This window comes from Fonsecaea erecta (assembly GCF_001651985.1).
Source record: "Fonsecaea erecta strain CBS 125763 chromosome Unknown Scaff4, whole genome shotgun sequence".
Classification (NCBI taxonomy): Eukaryota; Fungi; Ascomycota; class Eurotiomycetes; order Chaetothyriales; family Herpotrichiellaceae; genus Fonsecaea; species Fonsecaea erecta.
In genome coordinates, this window is record NW_017387247.1 from 954,545 (window position 1) to 981,170 (window position 26,626).

The 26,626-nt window shown below is 54.1% G+C and overlaps 10 protein-coding genes across 10 annotated transcripts; 6 read left to right on the forward strand and 4 right to left on the reverse strand.

The window, feature by feature from the left end:
• Positions 1-322: 322 nt before the first annotated feature.
• AYL99_05098 (hypothetical protein) lies at positions 323-1,849 on the reverse strand (the record flags this gene model as incomplete). Its single annotated transcript, XM_018836610.1, has 1 exon — positions 323-1,849. The coding sequence occupies one exon, from the start codon at positions 1,847-1,849 to the stop codon at positions 323-325; it is 1,527 nt and encodes a 508-aa protein (XP_018693463.1).
• A 935-nt stretch (positions 1,850-2,784) lies between these two features.
• AYL99_05099 (hypothetical protein) lies at positions 2,785-5,067 on the forward strand (the record flags this gene model as incomplete). Its single annotated transcript, XM_018836611.1, has 1 exon — positions 2,785-5,067. The coding sequence occupies one exon, from the start codon at positions 2,785-2,787 to the stop codon at positions 5,065-5,067; it is 2,283 nt and encodes a 760-aa protein (XP_018693464.1).
• Positions 5,068-5,933: 866 nt separating this feature from the next.
• On the forward strand, positions 5,934-7,784 carry AYL99_05100 (hypothetical protein; the record flags this gene model as incomplete). The annotated part of the gene is made up of 1 exon (XM_018836612.1): positions 5,934-7,784. The coding sequence occupies one exon, from the start codon at positions 5,934-5,936 to the stop codon at positions 7,782-7,784; it is 1,851 nt and encodes a 616-aa protein (XP_018693465.1).
• A 768-nt stretch (positions 7,785-8,552) lies between these two features.
• Positions 8,553-10,125, reverse strand: AYL99_05101 (hypothetical protein; the record flags this gene model as incomplete). The annotated part of the gene is made up of 3 exons (XM_018836613.1): positions 8,553-9,233; positions 9,315-9,693; positions 9,794-10,125. The coding sequence occupies 3 exons, from the start codon at positions 10,123-10,125 to the stop codon at positions 8,553-8,555; spliced, it is 1,392 nt and encodes a 463-aa protein (XP_018693466.1).
• An 839-nt stretch (positions 10,126-10,964) lies between these two features.
• Positions 10,965-12,686, forward strand: AYL99_05102 (hypothetical protein; the record flags this gene model as incomplete). Its single annotated transcript, XM_018836614.1, has 2 exons — positions 10,965-11,016; positions 11,110-12,686. 2 exons carry the CDS (start codon positions 10,965-10,967, stop codon positions 12,684-12,686), a joined length of 1,629 nt encoding a protein of 542 aa, XP_018693467.1.
• An 88-nt stretch (positions 12,687-12,774) lies between these two features.
• Positions 12,775-13,833, reverse strand: AYL99_05103 (hypothetical protein; the record flags this gene model as incomplete). The annotated part of the gene is made up of 3 exons (XM_018836615.1): positions 12,775-13,000; positions 13,054-13,281; positions 13,334-13,833. 3 exons carry the CDS (start codon positions 13,831-13,833, stop codon positions 12,775-12,777), a joined length of 954 nt encoding a protein of 317 aa, XP_018693468.1.
• Positions 13,834-15,565: 1,732 nt separating this feature from the next.
• Positions 15,566-17,979, forward strand: AYL99_05104 (hypothetical protein; the record flags this gene model as incomplete). Its single annotated transcript, XM_018836616.1, has 10 exons — positions 15,566-15,713; positions 15,779-15,881; positions 15,948-16,200; positions 16,307-16,374; positions 16,431-16,650; positions 16,726-16,761; positions 16,826-16,925; positions 17,006-17,260; positions 17,402-17,496; positions 17,635-17,979. The coding sequence occupies 10 exons, from the start codon at positions 15,566-15,568 to the stop codon at positions 17,977-17,979; spliced, it is 1,623 nt and encodes a 540-aa protein (XP_018693469.1).
• Positions 17,980-18,619: 640 nt separating this feature from the next.
• AYL99_05105 (hypothetical protein) lies at positions 18,620-19,090 on the reverse strand (the record flags this gene model as incomplete). Its single annotated transcript, XM_018836617.1, has 1 exon — positions 18,620-19,090. The coding sequence occupies one exon, from the start codon at positions 19,088-19,090 to the stop codon at positions 18,620-18,622; it is 471 nt and encodes a 156-aa protein (XP_018693470.1).
• A 1,001-nt stretch (positions 19,091-20,091) lies between these two features.
• Positions 20,092-21,936, forward strand: AYL99_05106 (hypothetical protein; the record flags this gene model as incomplete). The annotated part of the gene is made up of 1 exon (XM_018836618.1): positions 20,092-21,936. One exon carries the CDS (start codon positions 20,092-20,094, stop codon positions 21,934-21,936), a length of 1,845 nt encoding a protein of 614 aa, XP_018693471.1.
• Positions 21,937-23,906: 1,970 nt separating this feature from the next.
• On the forward strand, positions 23,907-25,694 carry AYL99_05107 (hypothetical protein; the record flags this gene model as incomplete). Its single annotated transcript, XM_018836619.1, has 5 exons — positions 23,907-24,112; positions 24,172-24,245; positions 24,300-24,506; positions 24,567-24,723; positions 24,791-25,694. 5 exons carry the CDS (start codon positions 23,907-23,909, stop codon positions 25,692-25,694), a joined length of 1,548 nt encoding a protein of 515 aa, XP_018693472.1.
• Between the last annotated feature and the right edge of the window lie 932 nt (positions 25,695-26,626).

Below are 26,626 nucleotides of genomic sequence, written 5' to 3' on the forward strand. Positions count from 1 at the left end.
CCGCACGGGAACAAGTTCGAAATATTCCTTGAACGGAGGTCTTGGCTTGCAGCGAAAGGATCCATTATTCGTTCATTTCCGACCACATCAACGTGGCCGCGCCGATCAAATCCCGGATCTGCCGTTTCTCCCGAACTCGGGGCAAGATAACCAGTTGTGGGAGTGTCCTTTCTGGATTCGACGTGGTGGTGACGATAACGAGAGTTCTCTTGATTGAGCTCGTGTAGAGCGACAAGTTGTTCGTAAACAAGTACACAGGATCCACAAACCCAGAATGCCATTATAGGACATGCTTCCTGCCAACAGCAAGTCCAGCGGTTGCTCAATACCAATTATGCCCGGCCTCGCCGCGCTTTTCTTTGTTTGGGTTCATCGAGACGATCTTCTGACCGGGTATTTGGTCCACTGTGAACTGTGATTCAAATACTCCGGAGATCGCACGCTTTCCGAGCGCGGCAAATGAATCGAATTCTACCTCTCCATTGCAGGCCGCCCATTCCAGACTCTTGGGTGAAGATCCATCTCCGAGGTCGCTCCACCGAGTTATCACAATGGCATGCTTGAATAGTTTCATCGGATCGCTTTTATCCTCCTGCATCCTCATTTCTATGAGGTATTCCGTCGGGCATTCTGGACACCGCCGCATGGGACGGCAGTCGGAACACAAGGTAATGAGAGGACTAGGCCTGTGCATATGATATTGCACCTTTGCTGCCGCCCCTGCTATGCCACTCCCATCGGGCGGTTTGGGGATGTGACTCAGAGCACACTTGACAGAAGGCATGAGATTGCCGTCTCGCCAATGCGCACAGACGGAGAAAAACGGGTTGTAATTGTCGCCATGGGAATAGAGAAGCCTCCGAAGGCCAGCCGGGGGAAGAGCCGGGGTCGCAAATGCTGAGCTGATCACTCGAACAAGCAGGTGGCCATTGACAATAGCATAGCGAGTCTGATGAGACCACTCTCCGTCTCGGTCTTTATATCGACGCGACATGGAATCGATGTGAATACCATGTTCCTTGGAGTATTTGTGCGCCCGTAAGAGGAGCTGGACAAATGGGAAGGGCAATGAGCGACCAACTGTGATCCTCTGTCGCGACACTTTGTTCTCAGCATTGAAGGCGTTGGGACAATTGAAAATAGGATTGGAAATGTTGGTAGGACGTAAAACCTCCTGTCCTTTTTGGGTCCGGATATGATATATCCCACACGGGAAGCACAGTAAGTGATCTGGTAATAGCTGATCCATGTGTGCGAGAAACTCGGCTTTTGCGTCACGATTCTCTGGTACATTCAGGACTGTCCACACTTCCGCTCCAAGTAGGTCTCGGAAGGGCTTGCAAGAAAGAGCGAGACTTGCTCTATCCGCCGGATTCAGGAGTTCTACTACTCTCTTCCAGACGCTGTCCGGCAGTCTGGCCAGGAAACTAGTTGCGGGTTGGGGTGGGATTCCAACAAACAAGAGTTGGACCTTTTCAGCGAGAGATTCCTCTGATTCACGATGTGCCAGGCTGTGCAGCAGTTCCGTATGATCTTTCCGTTCACCGGTCTGCGCGTCTCTTTCCCACTCATCTGCAACGTTAATGGCAGGGAACGAGGCTTGTCGGAACGCTCGGGACTGATCGAAACTGTTCTTCTTGGAAGCTGCCCTGGAGCTCCTGACAGAACTGGCAGGACTCGAGGTCTTTCTGAGACGCGCGGTGAAGATAGGGGACTTGGAGTCGAGTTTGACCTGGTCAAAGCTCAGGTTGGAAACGGAAGGCTCTCTTGAGCTCGACTGGCTACCCGACCTTGACTTGAAAGGGTTGAAGAAGCTTAGGGAGCCCTTTCTAGGGACCGCCTCAGTCATTTTGGCGGGAGCCAAATCCCCGATCGGACCTTGGTGGTCTGAGTGACGAAGTAAGGGCAAACCTGGGCGTCAAGGCGGGGATATTCACGACAGGCAAGCTGAGGAGCAGCGACAGCAACCAGGTTGGCGTGTCGGGGTGTGAGTAGAGCACAGTGCCAGGCGTGTGTTTCCACCAACGAAGGGCTATATGGGCTTTTTGTATGGCTATTCCCATTTCCATTTGCGGGAATGGTCAAGAAAGGAGGAGGGCAGCGGAAGCTGACTACTTGAATGGCATGTATGTCGATCCAATCGAGGGAGGAGAAAGCGAGAGTGGAAGATTGCAGCTGTCGTCCATGTCCCGTCGAGAGCCGCCGCCGTTGGAAGCTGTCCAGTCAGCAGCTGGTGTCGGATTACATAATCCGCGGTCTCGTTCCACCTACGAAATGAAGTGTAATAATGGAAGAACCATCAAATAAACGAGCCTCAAACATTCCAGTAGTCGGACTTGATGCCGGAGCTTGATGCAGGAGGCCGCAATGGCCCGGACAAGCGATCAGGCCATCCAAGCGGATCATTAGGATGGGCAAAAACAAACTCAGATGCCAGATGTGGCGCACGAAATGACCACACACATTTTCCCCTGGATAGACCATCACAATAGAGACGCAGAACAGTTAGCTGTAGCCCATACAAGTAGGGGAGTAAGACGATGAGAAAATAGAGGCCATCGTTTGGCTAGAGATCAGGAGGCTGAAAGGTAAATCATTTTGTCGCCATCCGGTCAATTTGTAAACATCGACGGCGTCGACTCTTCTCGAAGTCACCGCGCGTCACTTTTACGCCTTGCGCCTGCCTGCCGCTCTGCGTTCTTCGATGCCCAACTTCATTATGGCTTCGTTTCGTGCACGACTCTCTTCCACGAGGTCAACTTTACATGCCATCCATCTAAAACTATGTCTTCACATACAGAGCCCCTGAAATGGGCAACTCAACTCGTTGTTGCCCCTCCGAAACGCAGTCTGGCGGGTGACAAAATCACCTTGCCACCATCTGCCCTCGAAGCCTTGCTGGCCGCCGCACCTGTCGTGTCAGTCTCGAGCGATGCGCACACGAACCTCACCTCCTCCTTCAATCCCTTCAACCCCTATTCTTTTGCCGCTGAGCGCCGTGCTCGCGAAGCCCTTGGAGAACAACAACCGCAACTTCCTCATCCCCTCACTTTCCGCATTGCCAATCCGCGCAATGGAAGATCTGTGTTCGCGGGCATCCGGGAATTCTCTGCCCCCGAAGGCACCATTGGGCTGAGCAGCGGCTTGCAAGAAGCCCTTGGTTTGCAAAGCACGGCGTCGTCAGCTTCTACAACTCGCGAGAACACCCCGAGCGAGGATGTGGCCATGACCAATGGCATAAACGCACTTGGGGGTCCGACGGTCACAGTGCAGGCAAAGCAATTAGAAAAAGGAACCTATGTGAAACTGAGACCGCTAGAAGCAGGATATGACCCTGAGGATTGGAAGTCGCTGCTCGAGCGTTATCTACGGGACAACTTCACCACCTTGACTCGTGGGGAACTGCTGGTTATCCCGGGGCCACGCCACGAGAAATTCCGTTTTCTCGTGGATAAATTGGAACCAGACGAGGACGGGGTATGCATTGTCGACACAGACCTTGAGGTGGATATTGAAGCACTGAACGAAGAGCAAGCCCGCGAAACGTTGAATAAAAGGCTCGCAAAGAAGAAAACAGCGCAAGGATCACAAGAAGGCAGCTCCGTCGGGGGACTGCTGGGCCTAGGAGCGGAAAGAGACGGGAAAGTGCTACCAGGACACTACGTGGATTACGAACTGAAAGATTGGGATCGAAAGCAAGACCTGGAGGTGACGTTGCAGGCGGCGGACGACAATGCCCTCCTCGACCTTCTTGTCAGTCCCTTTTCGTCGCGTCAACGTTCCAAGCCTCGAGAGGACGAGTACGTCTTCGGCGACTTGAGCACTCGGCCGACAAAGCGACTAAAGCTCTCCCGCACCAGCGTCGACCTTGAGGGCGCGGAATACCTGAGTATCGCTGTTCACGCTTGGAACCCGCCCGACGAAGCTCAAAATACATATCACCCTATTGCATACAGCCTCAAGGTCAATGCAGACGTTGAGCAAATTAAAATTGTGGAGGATTCGACCGCAGATCTCTCTCCGGATGAGGTTGTGTGCAAAAACTGCCACCAGATAATTCCCAAACGAACACTTCCACTGCACGAAGCGTTCTGCTACAGAAATAATGTTCTTTGTCCGCAATGTTCTGGCGTGTTTCTCAAAAGCTCCGATGCATGGAAGAACCACTGGCACTGTCCTCATGACGAAGAACATGGCAACGATGCGTTGACGCGTCAGAAACACGACACCATTTTCCATCCACAATCTCCGTTGCAATGTCCAAGCTGCGACTTTCAGGCCTTCAACCTTCCAATATTGGCACATCATCGTACAACGACTTGCCCAGGGAAAGAGATTCTCTGCCAATTTTGTCACCTCGTCGTCCCTCAACAAGGCCCTGATGATGCTTCCTTCACCGATCCTGAGGTGCTCATGTCCGGTCTTACCCCTCACGAGCTCGCTGACGGTGGACGTACAACTGAGTGTCATATCTGTAACAGGATCATTCGACTGCGAGACATGAAGACGCATCTCCTGCTCCATGATCGGGAACGATTCACGAGACGGAAGCCGAGGATTTGCTCGAACCGGATATGTGGTCGGACTATTAAACCCGATGAGGAGTTCAGGGTCCAGAATGAGCAGCTGGGCCTGTGCAACGAGTGTTTTGGCCCGTTATACATTACGAGCTACGACCCCGAAGGGAAGATGCTCAGGAGGAGAATCGAGCGAAGACTGTTGCAGCAGCTAATGGGAGGCTGTGGCAAGTCTTGGTGTGCGAATCTGGATTGCAAGACAGGATATAAGCACTTGAAAGGCGAAGACAGAATTGTGTCCGCCAAGGACGGCCTACCCATGGTGAAACCTATCATCGACGATATCTCTCATGGCATTACATCGTCTATGGTCTTTTGCGTTGACGAAGCCAGCCAGTCCCGGAGGAACCTCGCAGCCATGTTGTCCGGCGAGGGCAAGTACGAGCTGGAATGGTGTGCCAAAGCACTGGAGGACGAGAAGGGAGACGTTGACCGAGCGAGAGAGTGGCTTAGGAGCCGAGCTCCGCAGATTGGTGAGGTGCTCTCTTGAGGCCAAGACGCTGACATGATATTGACGACAACCATGCCGAGACGTTATTCAGCCATCGAGAATTCCGCCATGACAAGAACTCTGTACTGTTGCTCGAAAAAGTCAATTGATGATCTCCTCCACTGGTCTGAGTGGAAACCGTTTCTACGTTGAGCGAAATGCTTCGCAGAGAGTGATCATTGGTCAAGCATCTTCAGAGGTGAAGCCCACTCATTGTACTTTTGCGTTTGTAAGAACGACGTATCGGTGCCACCCAAGACTTCTGGACACAGCCTGTCTTGGTTCACGCAACTCAGCAGCCAAGAGAAGCGGAATTGTAACCCTGGAAGCCAACGAAGCGGCCTTGAACGTTGAACACCGCCTAAACCACGGCTGACGGTACCGCCTACCACCAGGGCTATCCCAAAGTCGGTAGGCGCTATTGGCTATACCCAACGCCGTGCTCTGGACCGCGCGCCAACCAGGTAGGTCCCGTGTCTTGGCTGAGGCAACCCATCGCTACTCAGGAAGTGTTATGATTTCCCAATTCATTTGAACCCCTAAATATGGCGGATGTTGGGCCAGTTTTTATGTCAGCCGGTCTAGTGATATAAGGCTGCATTCGGTGCTCCACTACGACATGGCCGCCTCGTGAATGCCAAGTTCGTGGGTCGAGACATCCAATGTCTATACCTCTTCTCAAGCGGTGAAGGGTATAGTGTCTGTTAAGGTTGGTAATTCACTTTCTTGTCGGCAGATAGGCCGAGGCAACGGAGGCTGAAGCGGCCTGGGGAAATATATAATGGTCATGGAAAGGCACCAAGGCCCTCTGCAAAGATTACCACAACGGCAGAGATACAGAGTACTCGTCCAGCTTCACCTCCCAAATGCCTGTCGCGGCTTATCAAGGCACCTTTCATTTCGTCAATAAGGACGCATCTAATCTAAATAAAAGGGATGCAGAAGAAGCCTTTTCCATTAGTTCCCACGTCACGAACAAATACTATCGTTGGGCCAAGAACAATCGACATATTGGAGGAAGTCGTGATGTTTTGTTGAGCCGCAATCCCCATGGACTTGGTTTCCGCGAGGCACAGCCGGATTCAAGTGATACAGACAATGACAGCTATGTCGGTTCTTCCAACGATGAAGCCACAATACGAATGATATGTTGGCAGCTCGGATCGGGCACAAATCCTTCCGGAGGCGGCTCTGCTAGTCCTCGTGGCTCCCCTGAACCTATCCCTCAGATATGCTCAGACGATGAGCAGGACGACCAATATTTCAGGCCTGAACTTTGGCCCGCCGGGATGATGCGAGAAGAGTCCCCGGTGCTGCCAAAGCAACCTGATTGGGATGCCCCTGACTGGGCTGCATGTCCTCGTTTTCAAAAAGAGGCCTTGGACATCTTTCGTGGCTTCTGTCTTTCGTTCAGCAGCATCAACACACCGGGCAACGTTTCTCGTCAGTCTATGGATCTGAGTTGGCGGCGAAAAGCAAACAACCTCGTGACTGATAAAAAATGTTTGCACGGCTGGTACGCAAGTGTCCTGACGCTGAAGGCATATTTCATGCAGCCCGAATGCTACAACTTCCTCTACCCAATGGCTCTAAAGCATCAAAACAGAAGCCTGATGTTGCTGCGAGAGCATATCCGCCTAGACCCGCAGCCTTCGGAGAGTTTGATTATGTGCATTTGGAACATTGCGAACATGGCATTCTATTCTGGCGACCTAGAATCAAACGTGGCTCACGCGTCAGCCTTGTGGGAGATAGTAGACGGCCTCGGCGGAGTCGATAAGCTCAGTCCTGATACTCGAGCGCAAGTTATTCTGGCAGACAATGGGCATTCAAGATTCACACTCACAAGGCCACGCCTTGATTACGCCAGGTTCGATCCTGGATCATTTCAACAGCAACCTGGATTCGAGCAATACGGCTTTTTGCTGTCTGACGCAGACTTTCAACGCTGGGATGAAACATTCCTGCTACCCGAAGACGAGATATCCGACAGCCTGGAGAACTACGTCAATATGCACCGAGAATTGATGGCAGCACATGCCCTCATCGGCAGGCTCCTTTGCGAGAGAAAGGGTGAATCTGCAGTAGACGCCATCATCGGCTGGCTTCACCGTCGCCGTGCAGCTTTGAGTTCATGGACGATGGGTCTATATTGCGACATCGTCGAGACCATCACTCCGCGAACACGCATGTCCCGGGCGGTTCGTCGGCAGTTGCAAGCCTGCATTTGTCTTGCTGTGTCCTATGCCATGTCCTTTGTTTATGGGTTCACGCTCCCACTCCAGAAATGGCTGCTGTATATCCCCGTCCAGCATTTGCGGCCTCAGATCGAAATCTTACTGAGCTACATGGCAAAGCGGGGGACCCTGCCTTCAACAAGAGCAGCCTCATCCTCAAGGTCTTCTTTCTCGAAGACGCCTCCACCTCCATTTGCCATGTCTCACCACGAGTCTCTCCTCTTCCTCTTCTTCGTCGGCGCCTGCGCTGAACAGGTCTCGGACGAAGCGGGCAAGAGGCCGCAGTTACTGATGGACCGGAAATGGCATTCTACTCGATTTTGCGAGATGTCCCGGATTCTGGGCCTCAGAACGTGGAAAGAAGCGCAGAGGATTCTCAAGAGATTTGTCTATGGAGATGGGCATGTGCTGGATCGTTTCGTGGAAGGGTTGTTCGAGCAGAGAGCCGAGTTGTGTCGAGGTGGGAGTGTTCTCGGCTAGCGAGGCGAGCAAGAGGCGGTAGCAGAAGGTGATATGGAAGATGTGATAGCTATGTCTGCAGGGAGGGTTGATAACCTCGACTGTCCATATCTTCTTCATCTAGGAATTCCAGTCCACCACCAGTTCGTGTTTTGACCTTACAATACTTCCTTGTGCCGAATAGTACGTACACTCCAACTTAATATGATATTTTGTGTTATCTTACCCATCTCGTCCACATGCAGAATGGACCTTGATGACAGGGCTAGATGGGGCATTCACGATGATGCACCGGCGGGCATGTTTCCGGTTGCCCACTGATCATCTGGTGGTAGCCTTGAATTTCAACTCACCGTGCCAAGGGGAAAGGGAGGTCTGAAGATCTTTGGGCTGTTCACTACTTCGAGTAACACTGGTTTCTTATTCGTGAATGATACTGTAAGGTTTGCTGCGGAATTTCTTCCACGTATCTCCGTGGGGGACATCTATCCCCCATGTCTATCACTGGGCCAGACACGTCTGTCCCCCCCCTCTCAACGACCAAATGAGATGACAAGTTCGAGGCACGGGTCGACTTGCCAAAGGGGCAAAGGAGCCAGAAGGAACAAAAAAGTCAGCAGGGAGGCGACAGACCAGGATCGAGTTGCCTGATTCGGATCGTGTGCAGGGCGTTCTCGAAGCGAAGATAGGCAGCCAGACTGTAGTATGTAGTACACATGCATGCACGAGAGTACCTGGGCGAGTGCGTGAGTGTAAATGGATGGGCATGCACATGGCCCATCGACCTGGCTACCATTCCAGCCCCTTCAGCCTCGTCGGGTTGCAACCCAGCATCGTCGCGCAGATACCCTGACCATCCGATTCGTCGTCGCCGTTGCCATGGCCATTCTTCGTCCCCGTCGTCTTCTTTCCAGGGCCCCCGGTGGTGGGAGGCCTTGCAGCCCAGATCTCCCGGCCCGCAGCCTGCTCCAGCTGGACCTGCTCCTGGAGAACCGTGAGCACCATGGTCTGGAACGCCATGACGCCTTCTTCGTGGAAGGGGTGCAGGGGCCCGCGTTCGAAAACGCCTCGCGCGAGATTCTTCTGCACCTTCTCGCACAGCCCAAAGTCCTCGTCCACGACCTTCTGATAGAACCGCACCATCCGCTCGTGCGCCTCGGGCGTCGCGTGCGCCGTGTTCAGCTTGTACACATCGTATTCCTGCCGCGTGGTGGTGGGCCCCGTCGGCAGGCTGCGCATCAGGTGCATGAACCCCGTCCCCGGGTTGGGACTGAAGTGCCCGCCCGGCCACACGTGCGTGGCTGATCTGCCGGCAAACCGCGTCGTGTCAAAGGGTGATGCGGCCAGGACGGACGCCTTGGGCTCGCTGAAATGTGCGATGTAGTTGTGTGGCGTGCCCGGGGAGACGTAGTAGGTGTCGAGTGCGGTCGTGCGGGCGACGTCTGGATGGGCCGTGAGACAATGGTAGCACTGCGATCTCGTGGGTCAGCACTTGGGACACACAAGGGGGCAGATGGGACGTCCAAAGAGCTGCTAGCTGGCTCCATTTACCTCGTTGTAATTGTCCTGCATGATCTTCCAGTTGAACTTCCCTTCCTTGACCCACGTGAAGTCGTACTCGACCGCGTCCCAGTTGACGCCGGAATTCTGCACGACGGCCTGGCGATCAAGATCCCCAAACTGCTCTTCCCATTTGATCTCAGGCACTGGACGGGCGTCCAGGTTGACGTAGACGAACCCGTTCCGGTCGACGTGGGTGTGGATGGGGAAGAGACGAATGTCCGCCGGGTCGAAGTCAGGCACCGACTCGGACGTGAATCGAGGCGCTTTGGTCAATTTGCCGTTCAAGTTGTACGTCCATCCGTGGTATTTGCACGCAAAGATCTTCACCGTGCCGCTGGTTTCGTGCACAATGGGAAAGGCACGATGTCTGCAGGCATTTGGCCCGTCACCCGGTGTGTCTCACTCAACCACAGAGAAGGGGAAGAACTTTGTCCTGAGAGCCCAGAGTTCTAGGGGGAGACACCCACCTGCAGATGTTATGGAATCCCACAATGTCGCCTTCTTTGTCCTGGACGACGACGAAGTTGAAGCCGGCCATTTCATACTGCACGTAGTCGCCGACATGGCGATATCGCGCCTTGTGTGAGACCAGGAACCAACGCTTCGAGAAGATGGCCCGCCGTTCGAGCTGGTAGATGGCCGGCAAGTGGTAGAATCCATCGGGCAACGAACAGCCTACGTCCGTCGAGATGGTCTTCTGTGACAGCCCCTGGAGATGGAGTTGATGCACGACGTCCACCGCTGCGGGTGGTCGTGCACCATCTTCGCCATCCTCGACCTCGATCGTGGGAGCCGGCATGCTTTGGAGCCGAGTGAGGTGAGTTGCTATGCTGGCAAGGCCCTTATCTCTGCTCCCCGACCTACCTCCCGTACCTGACACGAACCTACATGGTGTTATAAAGACCTTAAGAGAGACAGCTTACGATGAATGGTGGAAAGATGCATGGACTGTCCCATCCATTCGGGCTCCAGATGGATGTGTGTGTATCTACAGGATGTTGCCCGTCCAGGCACATGAGCAGCGTGCTTTCTCCATCCAGCTGCCTCAACAGGAGTACAGATCCCCTTTGGACTATTATGGAGGCCTTATCTGGATCACCCACGGAACAAGGGGGCACCTGGGGCACTCACTAGCCCAGTAGCCACAGAGAGGCTTCGCATCAGCCATCCTGCTCGGGCTTAACATGGTTCTTCTTGCCTTCCCCAATCGACGCCTGGCTGCCTTGTCCCTTTCGTCCAAACAGGCAGAGGCGTGCCTCAAGGTTGGACCATCCGGAAGTGTCGATGTTTGAAAAGAAGCAACCAAATCCCAAATGGAGCACCTGCAGCAAGCAAGCAAGCTCCTCATCCAACCAAAAAAACACCCTGGAGGCGTTCGCTCGATGCAACCTACGCCGCACACGCATGGCCCAAGCACAAAGAAAGTGGCGGTGGTGTCCGTGGGCCGCCAAGGGAAGACCTCGTAAAGCCCGCATATGCCCTCCGCGGGGTTGGGATTGCCTCGTCGCATCCCAAAAGGTGAGTGTGAAGTGTGTTTATGTATCTATGTGTATGTGTACCTGGATTGCTCGTGAACAATCTTCCGTGTGCTTGGTTCCCCCCTTCCCCTTGGATCTTCTTGGATGGCACCTGTACAACATGAGTCTACGTCTGTCTTCGCTCGATCCGAACGAGCCCCGGGCACTCAAAGGTCAGTTCTTCCTGGATGCCGAGGTTCCCATGTGGATGTGTGGTGGTGATGGTGCTGATGCTGGTGGAGGACAATGTACATGCTAAGCAACAGCCTTTGCAGATTGTCGAACATGTAATCGCCGACGGATACGCTGCGATCGTACCTTGCCCACATGCAAGAAGTGTGCCCTCAAGGAATTGACCTGCCCGGGATACGGCTTGCGAATTCAATTCGGGCAGGGAGTGGCAAGTCGAGGCAAGCTGACGGGCAAAACGCTGCCCGTCCTCGAACCAGCACCCCCGCCGGCGGCTGTCTACATCAAGGACAGCCCCAAAAGCCTGACTCCCGGAGAGTCCTCAGATTCACGCGATGATGGCCTCGACACATCGCTGCTGGGAGGGGGCGAGCAGCCAATCGCCGTGCCACCCGCCCTACGCAACGCTTTCCAACCCAGCTTCGACGAGACCACTCTCCACAACCCCTTTGCGCTAAATCTCGATCCGTCGTCCTATGCTCTGCCCCAGTATCTGCAGGACAGGCCTGTCAGACAGCTCATCCACTACTACGACCATGTGGTGGCCACCGTCATGCCCTGGGTCGACGGACCCGAGAACCCGTGGCGGACCCTGATGCTTCCTCTTGCTATGCATTCGCCCTCGCTGCTTCTCGCGGTCCTCGCACTTGCGGCCGAGCATTACAGCACCAGATCCGGGTCGTCGTGGCCCGGGATCGAGGGATTCGTGTCCAGAGACTATCGAGATAAGAGCCTGGAGCTCCTGGCGAAGGATCTGGGAAAAGAGGTGACGGAACATGCGAGCGTTGCACGTCACGCTCGCGCCAGCGGCATCTTGGCCACCATCCTCGTTCTCTGCAATCTGGAGATGATTCGGTGCGACTCGGCCACCTGGCGCGTCCATTGGAAAGCGGCGAGGACGATTACGCGGCGCTGGACATCCCCTCACCTCGCATCCACCGTCCTCGATGATACCTGTCGATTTCTGGTCAAAGAAGCCTTCGTCTACGACGTCTTTGGCTCGTCCACCACATTTGACGACGATGACCAAATCCCGGGGTCCGTCCTGGTGGAACAGGACGCCCACGTCTTTACGGATTGGCTGCAGCTGGTCCAGGAAGTGACCTACGCCGAAAGACGTCGCCATCGCGAGGCACCGCACATCCAGGCCCAGCCCGACTTAGCCAACATGCAGGCCCTGCAGAGGAGGTTCGACTACGCGCGAAATCGGTCTCTGGAGTTCAGCAAGAGTCTGGACTTTGGCACCCCGGGATTTCACAGCGACTTTGCAGTGCTGGTTGATATTTTTCACTACGCTGGACTGGCATATAGCTTCCAGGCACTCCTTGACCCTCAGGAATTTGCTCCCGCCATCGACACCTGCATCAGCGGCGTCATCACCAAGATCGCCGAGATCCAGAACAAGGAGGCGTACCAGCACGACCTAGTGTGGCCTCTGTTCGTCGTCGGAACCCAAAGCAGGCTGAACAAGAACACACAAGCGTTCGCCGATGCTAAGCTCCTCGAGGTGATGAAGTCGACCGGCTTCTCCAATTGTTACCCAGCGCTCGAGTTTCTGCGGCGCTTTTGGAAGTGCGACCCCAGCATCGCAGGAGACTGGATGCAGTTCGCCCGACAGGAGTCAAGTCGCGGTCTGAGTTTCCTGGTGATCTGAGCCTCGACGCTGCTAGACTTTGGCAAGACCACCAGACCTCCAAGCAGGTGGGATGTCTGGCGAACGTGGAAGCTGCAGGGGTGCTCAATCACATATCGACCGTCTCCTCGTCCTCGACGCCAAAAAGGACTCGCATTGGGTCCTGGTATTCCATGAATCCGACGGCAGGACGACTGATTCCGTATCCCAATAACCTCTGCGCTTGGGGAGGCAGTCGCTTCGCCTTTTCAGGGGGCACCATCAAGAATTGATTTTCCGCCGGGCGGTAATACGGCTTGCACAGGAAGATTCCCACCGTCTCGCGTGCTTGATCCCTATTCTGTCGTCAGCAGGGGGCGAATGTCAATTTGCATGGGCCAGGACTTACTTGGTGATATTAGCTCCTCCGGCGTGATAAAGATTACCAACGAAGATGAAGGCATCCCCGGGTTCCAATTCAGCTGGAATCGCCTCGTGATCATAGGGGCAGCGGTCTGGACCCCAGAGATGCGAACCGGGGATAGCAATCGTGGCACCATTTTCCGCCGTGGTCTTGGTCAACGCCGTCACACAACCCAGCATCATGGGCATGTCGCAGTTACGAGTGTGGTAATCACTGCGTCAGGGTCAGCAATGGTCTCGGAGACGCTGGAGCAGACGTGGCTCACCCGTCGTCGCGGTGCAGGGCCTGTTGCCGTCCACCCGGGTTTACTCGGAAGCCGACCGTCGAGGATATAATCGGTTTCGCATAGACCGTCTCTTGCTGTTGTCCGTTCCAGTACGTATACGTGGAAGAAATCATCTTGTTGGCTACGTCGATATATGTAGGATTCATTGCCAGTTCGACGCAGCCATCCGACCGCGCCAGGAGGCCGGTGGCACGCTGCGTGGTATGGGGGAAGAAGCCTGACGGATCAACTTTGTCTGTGTCGAAATAAGGCTTCAGCTCGGTCTTGATCCGTGTGGCCAGTTCCTTAGAGATGAGGTTCTGCACGATCACACCGCCATCTCGTTCAATAATCGAGACGAGGAGCTCGGTCGTCGTGGCTGGATCGTTAGCATCACAACGTGCAAGTGTTGGTTTTGTCATCTCGCCATTCGACGCCCCGTTGGCCCTCTTGGACACCACGGCCGTCTGCACCACGTCCTCGACGGCAATGGGCGCCATGGTATTTATACGGAGATGTCGTGATAGAACAGGAGACTTGATGAACGGTGCAGCAGAGTAACAGGCCTTTGATCCAGCAGAGAGTGTCGACAGCGTTGACAACGTCTTTCCAGCTGCAGGACGTAGGACTGATAGCATCGACAGAAGACGGGGTTTCGTTTCGTACAGTGCGCGTCCGCCGACATTCATATATAGTCTGATCTCATGACGTTGAGAAAAGGTTCAACTTCTCCTCTCTCCTGCCCAGGTTGGAACAGCGACGAGGCTAGGCTCAAGTCGAGGGTCCTCCGTGCGGACTCCACGTCTCGTCCAGCAGGACGTATGATTCCAATGTCCAAAGATAGCAGGTGACTTGAGAACCGGAATCAAAGGCTCTCCAAGAGGGTTCTGGGCCCGGGAGCTGGGGAAACCTTCGCCAGGTAAGTAAGCAGAGAGAGAGAAACAAGGCCGATGCTTGGGAATCCGATACCTCAACGGGCTGGTAGATGGAGAGACATGATGGAGAACCCCGGGGGCACATCTCCAGGACATCGGGTGGCTATGATCTCTCTGGGACTGAGAGAAGATCTCACCGGCAGAAAGAAGGGGCACCTATTGTCGTTGTCGGCCGTCCTTGTCAAAATCATCCATTCATTCATTCGATCAATCAATTGTACGGCTTCAGGGAAACTTCGGCAGTGGGAGGGACTTCTCCATCCACCAGCCCCATCGGGCAAAGGACGTATCGCCGACGGGGTGGCTCCCATGCCCCAAGGTAAGCCCGGGACTGACTCGGATACATACCACGCCTGTACCTGAAGCAGTAAAGGGTGACCGACAGCGGCAAAGTGGTCGCAGCTCCCAGATGCTCAGAGTATCGAAGAGCGACACACACCACCAGGAAAACATACAGTCGCCATAGCCACTGGGGAAAATGACCCTGTTCCACTACCCCAGGGCTGCCGATCTACATACATATGCAAGACCAAAAGACCTTAACCGTCCGCAGCATCGGCCCCCGTCGGTGCCAGTCCAGCTCGCAAGCCATCTCGCCCTAGGCCAGCCAATGCGGCTCGTCCCTTTTCGCATACGGAGAATGAGAAGCCACAATCAAAGTTTCCCGACACGTTCGGTACCCAAACCTAGTGTCCTGCGATAAGGAAAAGGTAGGCATATGCGGCAACGATTCTTCCTACCGAGTTAGTTTGGTGTCTATCATATTGTCATTGCGCCTCGATCTCGCTCAGGGAACACTACTGCGTGCTGGAACCTGCTGGTCGCCAAAATCAAACCGCGCCCCCCATCCAGCCCATGCAGAGAGACTGATATGTCGGCCTCGGGTTGCGATAGTGTGCATGATAAGCGTGCGACATATCCCCCGAGTGCCCCGAATGGGTGTTAGGATCTGGGACAGCGAATCCCTCCAGCCACATGGCTTTTGCTTTTGACATGGGTCACACTCACTGGCACTTTGCGCCTCGACTAAGGCTGGCGAAGGGGGGTGAGAACATCCCGAGCTACCTAGTACCTAGTACTTTGGTAGTAACTTGGGCTTCGCTCCTCCGCAGGGAGCGAAGCTTGTTTAACTTAACATCAACCCTTCACCTGCTCCTCCTGCTTTTCGGGGTTTCAATGATTTCTTTTATTTCACGACGGTGAGTTCTGTGTTCCCAGCAGCAGTCTCTCTGTCTCCACCCGTGTCCCAGAGAGTGGTTGGCTTCTTAGCTCCTCTCCCTTTTCGCCACCATTCAAGATGAAGGACCAGAAAGTCGAGTATATCGCGGAGGACCTGGACACAACGACCACGTTGGAGGATGCCAAATCGGTTGGCAGTGATGATGCCCTGCTCATGTCGATGGGCAAGAAGCCCGAGCTGCGGCGGGTCTACAACTTCTGGACATGTGAGTGTCATCGATTGCATGTGTCGTGTGGCGGTTGTATTTGCTGATACCTCAATCCATCACAGTATGCGCGTACCAGATCATGATATCGTGCAGTTGGTCGTGTCTGGTGGTCCTGTACTCGACCATCTTCGACGTGGGCGGCCCGTTCGCTCTCGTCTGGGGCACGTGAGTGGCTGTTGAGTCTTCTCCTCTACCGTGATGGCCTTCTTTGTTAACCGAGTCGATGTATAGTCTCTTCGTCGCCGTGGGACAGACGCTCCTGATGATGTCCCTGGCCGAATACTGCACCATCTGGCCAACGGCAGGCGGCCAACAGTACTACGTCCAGGCCGTGGCGACCGGCAGATTTAGGCCCTTTTTGTCTTATCTCGTCGGCTGGGCCGTCATTGTCGGCGAGATCAGCACAGGCTCGAGCTGTGCGTTGAACAGTGCTCAAATCATTGCGTCGTTTGTGGAGGTCACACACCCGGATTTTGCCTGGAAGGTCGGCTTCTTCCTCTTCTTCCTCTTCTTCATCTTCTTCCCCTTCTTCCCCTTTTCCTCACAGCTTTCTCCAGAAGTGAATGATATACTGACAGTACACCGTGCAGGCCTGGATGACATGGATCATCTATACCGCCTTCCTCATCGGTCCCATCGTCATGAACTTGAAGCAGTCGTAGGTAACAACTGGTTCGTCTACGGAATCATGTATGACTGATATCTCTCACGCAGATGGCTTCCGGGAATGAACATGATTGGCGCCGTCTGGACCATCGCGGGCGGCATCGCGTGGGCCGTCGTCTTCGGCGTCATGGCCCCCAAACACGACGCCAAATTCATCTTCACCAAGTTCATCAACAACTCGGGCTACACGAGCGCCGGCTGGGTCTTTATCATGTCCTTTTACTCGCCCATGTACGGCCTCTACGGCACCGATGGCATGATGCATCTTGTACGTGTCACTCACTCCCACGATGGGACCGAGAGAGGAAGATAGAGAGGGATGCTAATACGGGGATACACACAGGTTGAGGAGATGAGGAATGCCTCCAGGGATGCCCCGGTGAGTTGCTTTGTCTTTCTCATGTACCCTTGCCGAAGTATTGCTGATTGCTGACACGGTCTAGCGTGTGATGGTCTGGTCAATGGTCTTCTGTAGCATCACCAGCTGGCTCGCCGCGATCCTGATGCTGTGGACGGCTGGAAATTGGCAAGAGTACATGCTCGGTAAGTTTTTTAGTTCTGTCTTGGATCTTCCCCCGTTGTCCCTATCGACGCTCGTCATGTCCCAGACTGACACTCAACAGCCTCTCAACCCTACATGAACTGGTGGATGGATATCTGCCACAGCGTGTACGGCGGCGGCATCTTCTGCGCGCTGATCATGATCGGGCTCAACTTCTTCATCATCGTCGGCACCAACAACGCCGGCTCGCGCCTCGCCTGGAGCATGGCCCGCGACAAGGCCTTCCCTTACTCCGACTACTTTGCGCACGTCAGCAAGAGGTTCCACATCCCCTTGAGAGCGATGATTGCCATCTTGGTCGTGGACTTGGTCATTGGTACGTGCTGTCTTCCTCCTCCTCTTGCCGTGGGCCCGTGGAATAGCAAGCCACTGTGGTGGTGTGTGCTACCACTCTGGTTGGGTGTATATCTGTGGATGTAGTGACGCTGACGAGGGCATCTTCCTTGCCGAGATACAGGCCTCATCGTGCTCGGCAGTGACCTTGCTTTCGAATCGATTATTTCTGGTGGAGGCGTGACGTTGCAGATCGGCTATGTGACGCCGGTGATTGTGGTATGTTCTGCTCCTCTCTTTTACTTTCCCTTATTCCTCCTCCATCCCATCCTCCCTATGCTACCACCATCCTCTTGGCCATCCGTCCATCCGCCTATTTGTTCCTAATTTTTCCCTTTTCCTCTGGCGTGAATATAGGTCCTCCTCCGCGGCCGCAAAATCCTCCCGCCCCGACCACACTTCGACCTGGGCCGGTGGGGATACCCGATCAATATCGTGTCTGTGTGCTGGTCGCTGATCGTCATCGTCATGTACCTGTGCCCGCTGTACGTGCCGGTGACGATCCCCAACATCGACTACATGAACTGGTCGTGCCTGATCGTCGGCGCCACCCTCCTCTTCCCCGGCATCTACTGGGTCTGGCGCGCCCGCTTCCGGTACATCCGCGAGGGCAACTCCGTCCTCGACGACAACATCGTCTGGATTGACGGCGTTGCGGTTGGCGGGGCGGAGGCGTTGAATGCAGGTGGTCCTAATAAGTAGTCCTAATAAATAGAAGGAGCCTGGGACATGGGATCGTTTGGGTTAGAGGTTGCTTCGTGGATACATGCCGTGCCTGTGTGTGGAAGGGAGACGCCTGCTGATGGATAGATGGCATACATGGTATGCTGGAGAGAGCTGGCGTGCATGGTCCCGGCGCTGGGTGTTTGTTTCATCTACATGGCATATCCAGGATACATTTGGTACGACGTGTGTATGTGTATGTTGTGTACCTGAACGAGAAAAAGGCCCAAGAATCGAGCCTGCGATTTGCCCATGACTCCACGAGTGCCGCATTCTGAATGGTGAGGTAGATATGTATATGTATAGTTGTGCGCGTGTCCTGTGTGTCCACAACGTACCTCCTCGTAATGTCCACAAAATGTACCCTTTCAGATGTCCTGCCAATGCCATCCCGTCCCCATGCGAAAGAAGTCTCGACCTAACTACTCCGAGAGGCCCCTTCGTAGATCATGGTCATGTCACCCTCCTCCACCGGTCCAATGGCCAACGCTTTGGAGAAAATTTTACACCTTCCTCATTTCTCGAACATGCCTATGCCTCTGCGCCTTCTCTTTGAAATGGCGAAACGTAACACCTCCGCCACGATCTATCCAGAACAGCGAACCTGGTCGAGGTCTCGTCATAACAACACTGCGACGCCCAAGACCAGGGCGAGGTAACCCAGCACATTGACACTGGCTCCATAGCTCGCTGCACCGTTGCCGCTGGTCGTGAGTGTGGCCTTTGCGGCGTCGACGGTGGCGCTCGCCGCTGTATTCTCCGCCGAGGGCTTCGGCTGGTCCGACAGATCGAGGCCCAGGAATAACGTCTGCGCGCAGAGCTTGGGCAGACTGTCGGCAAACGCGAGTTGTTGGTCCGTCGGGCAGCCCAGAACGCAGTCGATCAACGGGTCGTTGGAAGGCGAGTAGCTCGCGCATTGGCACTGGTCGAGGGCGGCGCCCGTCTCGGTGCCGTTGCAGTGGTTGACGGTCGGGTAGGTGCTGATGCAGTTGTCGACGCACTGGCCGAATGACTGGGCGCTGACGAGGGCAAGGAGGAGGGAAGGAGAGAGGAAGGAAATGAGACAACAACTTATGATTCTCGAGGGCATCTTTGGCCCCCGATCGATCGAGGATGTAGTCCTTGTAAACTCTGTGTGACCGAGAGGGAATTGCAATGCTTTGAGCAGCGATTGTATTTCAGGTGGAGAACTTGAAAATACCGAACAAGTTCTCGACCATAACAACAATATGAGGGATTGAGTGATTGAGTCACATCTGGGCTATTCATCTGACTCAGGTCGGGCCTGGGATGCCCAAATTAGATGCCCACAAGGCTGGGGCGGGCAGTGCTCAGCTCACTAGCGAAGGCCAACGACAATCGGGCTTCGGAGTGCGATGGAGTGGCCTAACAACGAAATGCTCATGAGGAGAGGGCGCCGGACCGAGACGTGTATCGTGATAGCTCGTCTAGAGATATTGCAATATAGAGGGGGGGCAAAGGCGAGTGACAAAACTGTGATCTTTGCTTTACTTTACCCTGTCAAGGAGATTGTAAAGGGGGAGACCAGACAGTCTTGGTACCGGCATTCAATCAGTCTGCTCTGGATCTGCGTATGGATCTGTCATGTCTGATTAAGAGAAAATGAAAGATTGTCATTAATTAATTAATTAATTAAATGGTTGCTCGGTGTGGTTGACGGGCGCAGCGGAAACGCGACGTCATTGCAAGTTGCGACACCAAAATTATCATGTTGAGCAACAAAACAGGTTCAACGGGTTCAACAGGTTGCCTGCAGCCTGCCTCATATTAGTTCCCTCTTCAAGTTCGGTGTAGACAATAGTACCCCCTTTTTTCCCATCTTTGATGCGTTCCTTTTTCCTCTTTGGCCGCTTCTGTGGCCGAAGAGACTGGCACATCTATCGATTCACGAGCCGCGTCCGCATTCCGCGACGCCAACAGTCCTTCGCCCAATGGACCAGGAAATACAGCCTCAAAGACCCCCGTCAGCGGCGTACTCCATCTCTCCTAACTGCGGCAGCCGCTCTTTCTCCTGCAGCCTTTATCCAACTCGGGGAAGAAAATGAAGGGGACAAGACCCGAGAGATCAAGATGTTGGAGGTGTCGAGGGAGGAGATCAGCAAGAAAGTCCCCGACGACGCCTACGGCCTGCGTCGACTCTACAAGACCGTCGTCTACGTCCTTGACCGGTGGCTATACGAACCTCTTGCCACCAGTCTGCGTTTCTGTCATTTGCTCGTCATATTCGTGCCCGTCATTGTCACCATCCCCGCCGCGTTCCTGGGTCCGAGGAGAAAAGATCACGATAACGAAAGAGCCGGGACAATCTGGTGGTATGGGTTTCTGGTGAGCTCGATGGAGAGAGCAGGGCCTGCTTTCATCAAACTCGGTCAATGGGCTGCGTCCAGGAGCGACATCTTCCCCGCCGAGATGTGCAGACAGATGTCCGAACTCCATTCCAATGCACCGGCCCATTCTCTCCGCCATACCATCAAGACCATCTCAGAGGCGTTTGGGGGGAGGTCTTTCAATGAAATCTTTGAGGAGTTCGATGAGAAACCCCTGGGCGTCGGCGCCATCGCACAAGTCTACAAGGCAAGGCTCAAGCCGGACCTCGCGAAGCCAGATGACAGCGACCTCGAGGCGCAAGACAAACACAGACTCAGGGATAGGATCAGGAGGAATGTTGACGCCCTCGTCAAGTCAAGCCCGCAACGAGTCCCTTCAGCGTATGTTGCCATCAAGGTTCTACATCCAAAGGTGGAACGCAATGTCCGCCGAGATCTCAAAATTATGGCCATCTTTGCCGCCATCATCAATGCCATCCCAACCCTGGAGTGGCTCGATCTCCCGAACGAAGTCCACAACTTCGGCGAGATGATGAGGCTGCAGCTCGATCTCCGGATTGAGGCCGCCAATCTGACCATTCTTCGAAAACATTTTCAGCATCGAACTACGGCATGGTTCCCTTATCCATACACAGACTTCACGACTCGCACTGTCCTTGTGGAGGAGTTCGCTCAAGGGCTTCCGCTCGCAGCTTTTCTAGAATCTGGAGGTGGCGCTTTTCAAAAAGACATTGCAAACGAGGGATTAGATGCGTTCTTACACATGCTTCTGATAGACAATTTTGTTCATGCCGACCTTCATCCGGGCAATATAATGGTCAACTTCTACAAGCCGGTCAATCCGGGCATGGGGCTGGAGGTCAAGTTGCCTGCTTATATGTCTCGACAAGACGCATCTCAGCCAGCGACGGCGTCCGAAATCGACGAGTCTGAGGCAGTTCTATCGCGGTTACGTCCGCACATGGGGAAAAAGAAGGAATGGCTAGCCGCCTTGGACCAGCTTGATAAGGAGGGTTACATACCACAGCTGATCTTCATCGACACAGGCCTGGTCACGGAACTAAATGCAAAGAACAGAGCCAACTTCCTGGATCTCTTCCGTGCCGTTGCCGAGTTCGATGGCTACAAAGCTGGGCATCTGATGATCGAACGATGTCGCCAGCCTGATGCTGTTATCGATGGCGAAGTGTTTGCCCTCAAAATGCAGCATCTCGTTCTGGCCGTCAAAGGCCAAACCTTTGCTTTGGGCAACATCAAGATCGGTGATGTTCTTTCGTCCGTCCTCGGCATGGTCAGGGCCCATCATGTCAGAATGGAGGGTGATTTCGTCAACGTGGTCATCTCAATTCTGCTTTTGGAGGGTATTGGAAGAGCACTGGATCCTGATCTTGATCTCTTCCAGAGTGCCCTGCCAATACTGCGACAACTTGGATCTTCAGACCCCGGAGCCGTCCTTAAGAGCTTCAAAGAGGGAGACTTCTCTTTGCTGAAGATCTGGGTTGGACTCGAAGCGCGAAGATTCTTCCAAGCGAGCGCAGAAAGTGTCGAGATGTGTGTCAAGTACGACTTGCTTAGTCCCAATGTGTGAGCAGAAAGCACCAAGCGGAACTCGAGCCAGGATGTCCACGCCCGGCACTGCATCTGCTCACACCCAGACCACCAAAACTCTAACTCAAGCCGCGCTGTACGGCAGTTATTCAGACAATCACTTGACGATCCAGCTGGCATCTGATGCCGAACTGCAACACCGATGGTCTCCTCTCTGAATATGCTCTGAGCAATGCAGATCGAGTCAGTTGTCAGGGAGGAGGCAAGTCTCGTTCGGCAATCGGATGTCGGAGATGCAGACCACGAGACAACCCATTCTTGCACTGGACGCAGTAATCTCTCGCGGACTGACCTCGGCCGCTTGCTCTAGTTCGCATTCTCAATGGACACCCCGATATCGAAGAAGGAATTGCCCAGGTAAAAGGGGGGTGGTGGTCATAGAAGGTGATCACGCGAGTCAGAGCCTGGACGTCTACCCCTTGAAGGGTATCATCTTGTCCGAGCTGGGGGCTTCTCGATACAAAAATCAACCCAGTCTCTACTCAGTTTATACCGACTCACAACCCGTCTAACTCTGGTTCTTGGCCGCTCTGATCTGCACCGAAGTGGGCTGATTAATCGGCCTAGAAACTACCGACGATGGCATTCCAGCCATCATCATTTCGAGGCGGTCGGACAGAACTATTCGACCCCTTCGTACATGGCACTGCCGTCTAGGAGCCGCACTAACGATTAGCCTAATGTATTCCTGAAGCAGCTCATAAATGCATGCTGTCCGTGAGCCAGAATCATAGGCTTTGCATATGGCGGAAGGAGATCGCTCGCTCGATAAGTTCGCAGTGTTTTTGTCGTCTGGGGGTTGTCTCGACTGACTAGGGGCTTGTCGCACCTGCATCAGGGTTCCTCGCTCGGGCCGAGCTATCTATATACAAGCGACCCGACGGAAAGAGATTGTTCGCTCCAACAGCTGTCTTCATAAGATTACTCACCTCCCGCCCACTTTACATGGCCTTCAGGTGCGATGGCGATGCGCGAGGGTCACCCTCCGCGACAACGCTTCGGTAATTGTTCATGTCGATTCTGTATTAATACAAACCAGCATATTTACAATCACGTTAGAGGGGTGTCCCAAGAAGCTTGGACGCCGTCGGAAGACAGGTGATTCTACTCACGCACGGGCATTACAATAAGGCCGTTCTGGATTTCTCCCGGGGGATAGTATGGGGGCAAAAGACTCTCCCCCATGGAGTCTACACCCTTTGTGGGGGAAGAGGGCCAGAGTCAACCGGCCCCGGACACGGATCGGTGACGGACCCTAGACCGTCGTGCCCCAAGCTCAGCAATAACCCGAAGGAGGCTATCACCTGGGAGTCGAAATAAGTTAGTCTTGCGCTTCCATTTGACTGCGAATGGCATGGCCAGACGGGTGCTTCCCCCTCCTGCTTCCCGGTACTTTGTTGACCAGGTGGCTTGGGCTTGGGCGGAGATCTCTACCATGGCCACCCAACCATGCCACAACTGTGACCTTCCAAGAAGATCGTTCCATGCAGCCACCCTTCTTCTGTTGCATCAGATGAACACGAGCACCCTCAACCAGCCATCCATTAGAAAAGCTTGCTTCCGTCGGAATCCCACCGGTGACCTACCGTTCAAGCTCTTTTTGCCCAGCAGTGGCCTCGCCTTGACAGCCTCCACACCGTCAGCCCAGACGGACGTCTGCATCACCAGCCCTGATTTCAGTACCCTGGAACTACCATGAGGCACCGGGGTCACAAGTGGACGACTCGCTGCCCCATGGCATGATCGTCCCCAGGATTTCTCCATCTCGGCGTGGCAACACAACGGCACTTCGCTTCCACGAGCCTGGGGAGGATGGCCGCGTGCAAGTGATGAAGTCAGTTCCGCTCCCTTAAAAAGCATGACGATCCCTGCATTTCCACAGCTTCGTTTCTCCTCTTCCTCCCAGCACCCTGTGTATCCCAGGTTGTCGCATTGGTCCAGTCGTACAAGATGGGTGATATCAAATCAGGAGGCGGCGGCGTGATCCTCGACCACGATGTCCTCGGCGAGAAGGCTGATCTCTCGCACGAGGAGGCGATGCATTTTGGCGCCCTCACCGAGGAGGAGCTTGCCGTCCAGAAGAAACTTGTCCGCAAGATCGATCTCCGGATCATGCCCTTGATTGTGCTGGTCTACTTGATGAACTACATCGATCGGTACATCATCCCATTCATTGAAAGCTGTCGAACCAGGGTGGAGCTGACGGAAAATCCAGGAACAACTATGCCGCTGCTCGGTTGCAGGGTCTCGAGGCTGATTTGGGGTTGCACGGTGATGAATACCAGACTGGTAGAGTTGACTCTCTCGTTATTTTTGTCTATAATTCCTGACAGCTGGTGCCAGGTCTTTCCATCCTCTTCGTCAGCTACATCCTGGCTCAAGTGCCGTCCAACCTCTTGCTTAACCACCTCGGTCGTCCTTCTCTATATCTGGGCTTCTTTGTAATCGCCTGGGGCCTTGTGTCGGCGTTGACTTCTCAAGTCAAGAGCTATGGTGGAATTGTCGCCTGTCGTTTTGTCCTTGGCCTGGTGGAGGCACCTTTCTTCCCAGGTACAACGACACTCTCTCCCTCCACAATTCTTCAAGCAGAAAGAAGACTAACTGCGGCAGGTGTCCTCTTCTACCTCTCCAAGTGGTACACCAAGAGGGAATTGAACCTTCGAATGTCTATCTTCTACTCCGGTTCCCTGATCAGCGGTGCATTTGGAAACCTCATCGCTGCTGGTATTCTCAGCGGGTTGGCCGGCGAAATGGGCATGTCAGCATGGTTAGTCGAGCGTTACTCAAAGTGCGCCCTTATTGTCTTGTATATCAGCCAATTAACGTCCCTCCAGGCAATGGCTCTATGTCATCGAAGGTTCCATCACATGTTTCATCGGCTTGGTCATTGTCTTTGTCCTCCCAGACTTCCCCAGCACCTGGAAGCGTCTTCCCGCTGAGATGAAACACGTGGCCAATCGTCGCCTCGCCATCGAAGCCGCCGAAGCCGACATTGACGAAGCAGGAGGGATGTCGCAGTGGAAGGGCTTCAAACTCGCCATGACCGACTCCAAGACCTACATGCTCGCCATCGCCTACATGTGCATTACTGGCGCGGCCGGATTCCAGAACTTCTTCCCCACGCTCACTGCCACCCTCGGCTACAACCACATCGTCTCGCTGCTCCTCTGCGCGCCTCCGTACATGTTCATGGTTTTCTACTCCTTCGCGCACTCGGTCGCGTCGGACCGCCTCGGCAACCGCTTCTGGTTCTTCATGTACCCGATCCCGATCACCATCGTTGGTTGGGTCATTTTCATGACGACCGAGTCGTTCGGCCCGCGCTACTTCAGCCTGTTCCTGATGATTTTTGTCTTCGCCATGAACGGCACCTGCTACGCGTGGATCGCCTCGGCCATTCCGCGCCCGCCGGCCAAGCGCGCCGCCGCGTTCGCCTTCATCAACTCGATCGGCAACTCGGCCTCCATCTGGACCCCCTACACCTACCGCGATCAGGACAAGCCCTACTACCGCCTCGCCCTCGGCATCAACATCGGTCTGCAGGCCGTCGCCGCGATCATGGGCATCTGCTTGCGCATCAAGCTGACCCTACAGAACCGGCGTTTGGAGCGGATGGAGAACGAGGACACCCCGTTGACGGAGCGTGATCTGCAGAAATTGAGGCGGACGGCCGAGATCGAGGGCATCGATCTCGCTGCTGCGAGACGCCTGCAGAAGGGGTACCGGTATACGATCTAAGAGAGACAGAGAGACACGGGGAGGGATTGGTCAGACTGGCAAAGAAATCACATATGCGTGCCGTGCCGTGAGTGGGATGGGTTGTGTGGGTGGATTGACTGACTGCAGTGCCCAGAAGATTGAAATAGTCTCTCTCCCTCACAAACCAAGCAAGAACAAGCAAGAAAATCAGTCAGTCAGTCAAGTCTGTCTATCTGTCTGTCTGTCTGTCCATGCATGGCCTGTGAAACCAATTGAATGAATGAATCAATGTTCAGAATGGTTTCTTCAATCCAATTAAATCCAATCGATCTATCGACATCATGGTATGTATGAGCAATTGAACCACGTATGTAATTGCATAGAACGTCTCACTTTTTATATGTCGATTGGATAGCTGAATTAAGTAAGATACGAACGAGGAAGACCGAGCTGGGGCATCGAGTCAGTGTAGGGTGTATAGCGTCGTGTGGCCCCATGATAGCTGACTGCAAGAGTCAGGCAAACAAGCATGATCTTCAGAAGGCGACTGACTTTGCAACTAACGAGTATTTCATTCTCCTATGGATATATCCGTACATCCCTCCTCCTTCCCTCCCTCCCTTCCTCCCCCATACCACCCCAACAGCGCACACACCGAGTCGCGAGACTCTTTCAGCTGTATATATGGTATATATGTATGTGCGTGGGATTTTTGTATTGCTTGGCCGTATATATTCAGACACAGATGGAAAAACAGGCGCCCGGCTTCTGCTTGGGATGCCAACCCAGACACTTTGACCCTAGAACCTTTGCGGTGGCTTGCAAGCACACACGCTTCCAACAAAGCAGAAATGTTTCTTTTCCTTGTAACACAAAATCAAAACAGAGTATAGCCGCCCATAGTCGTATTCCGTCAAATCCGGAAAGGTGATCGAACAAAGAAAACGTTCCAAGTCGTCGAATAACACACT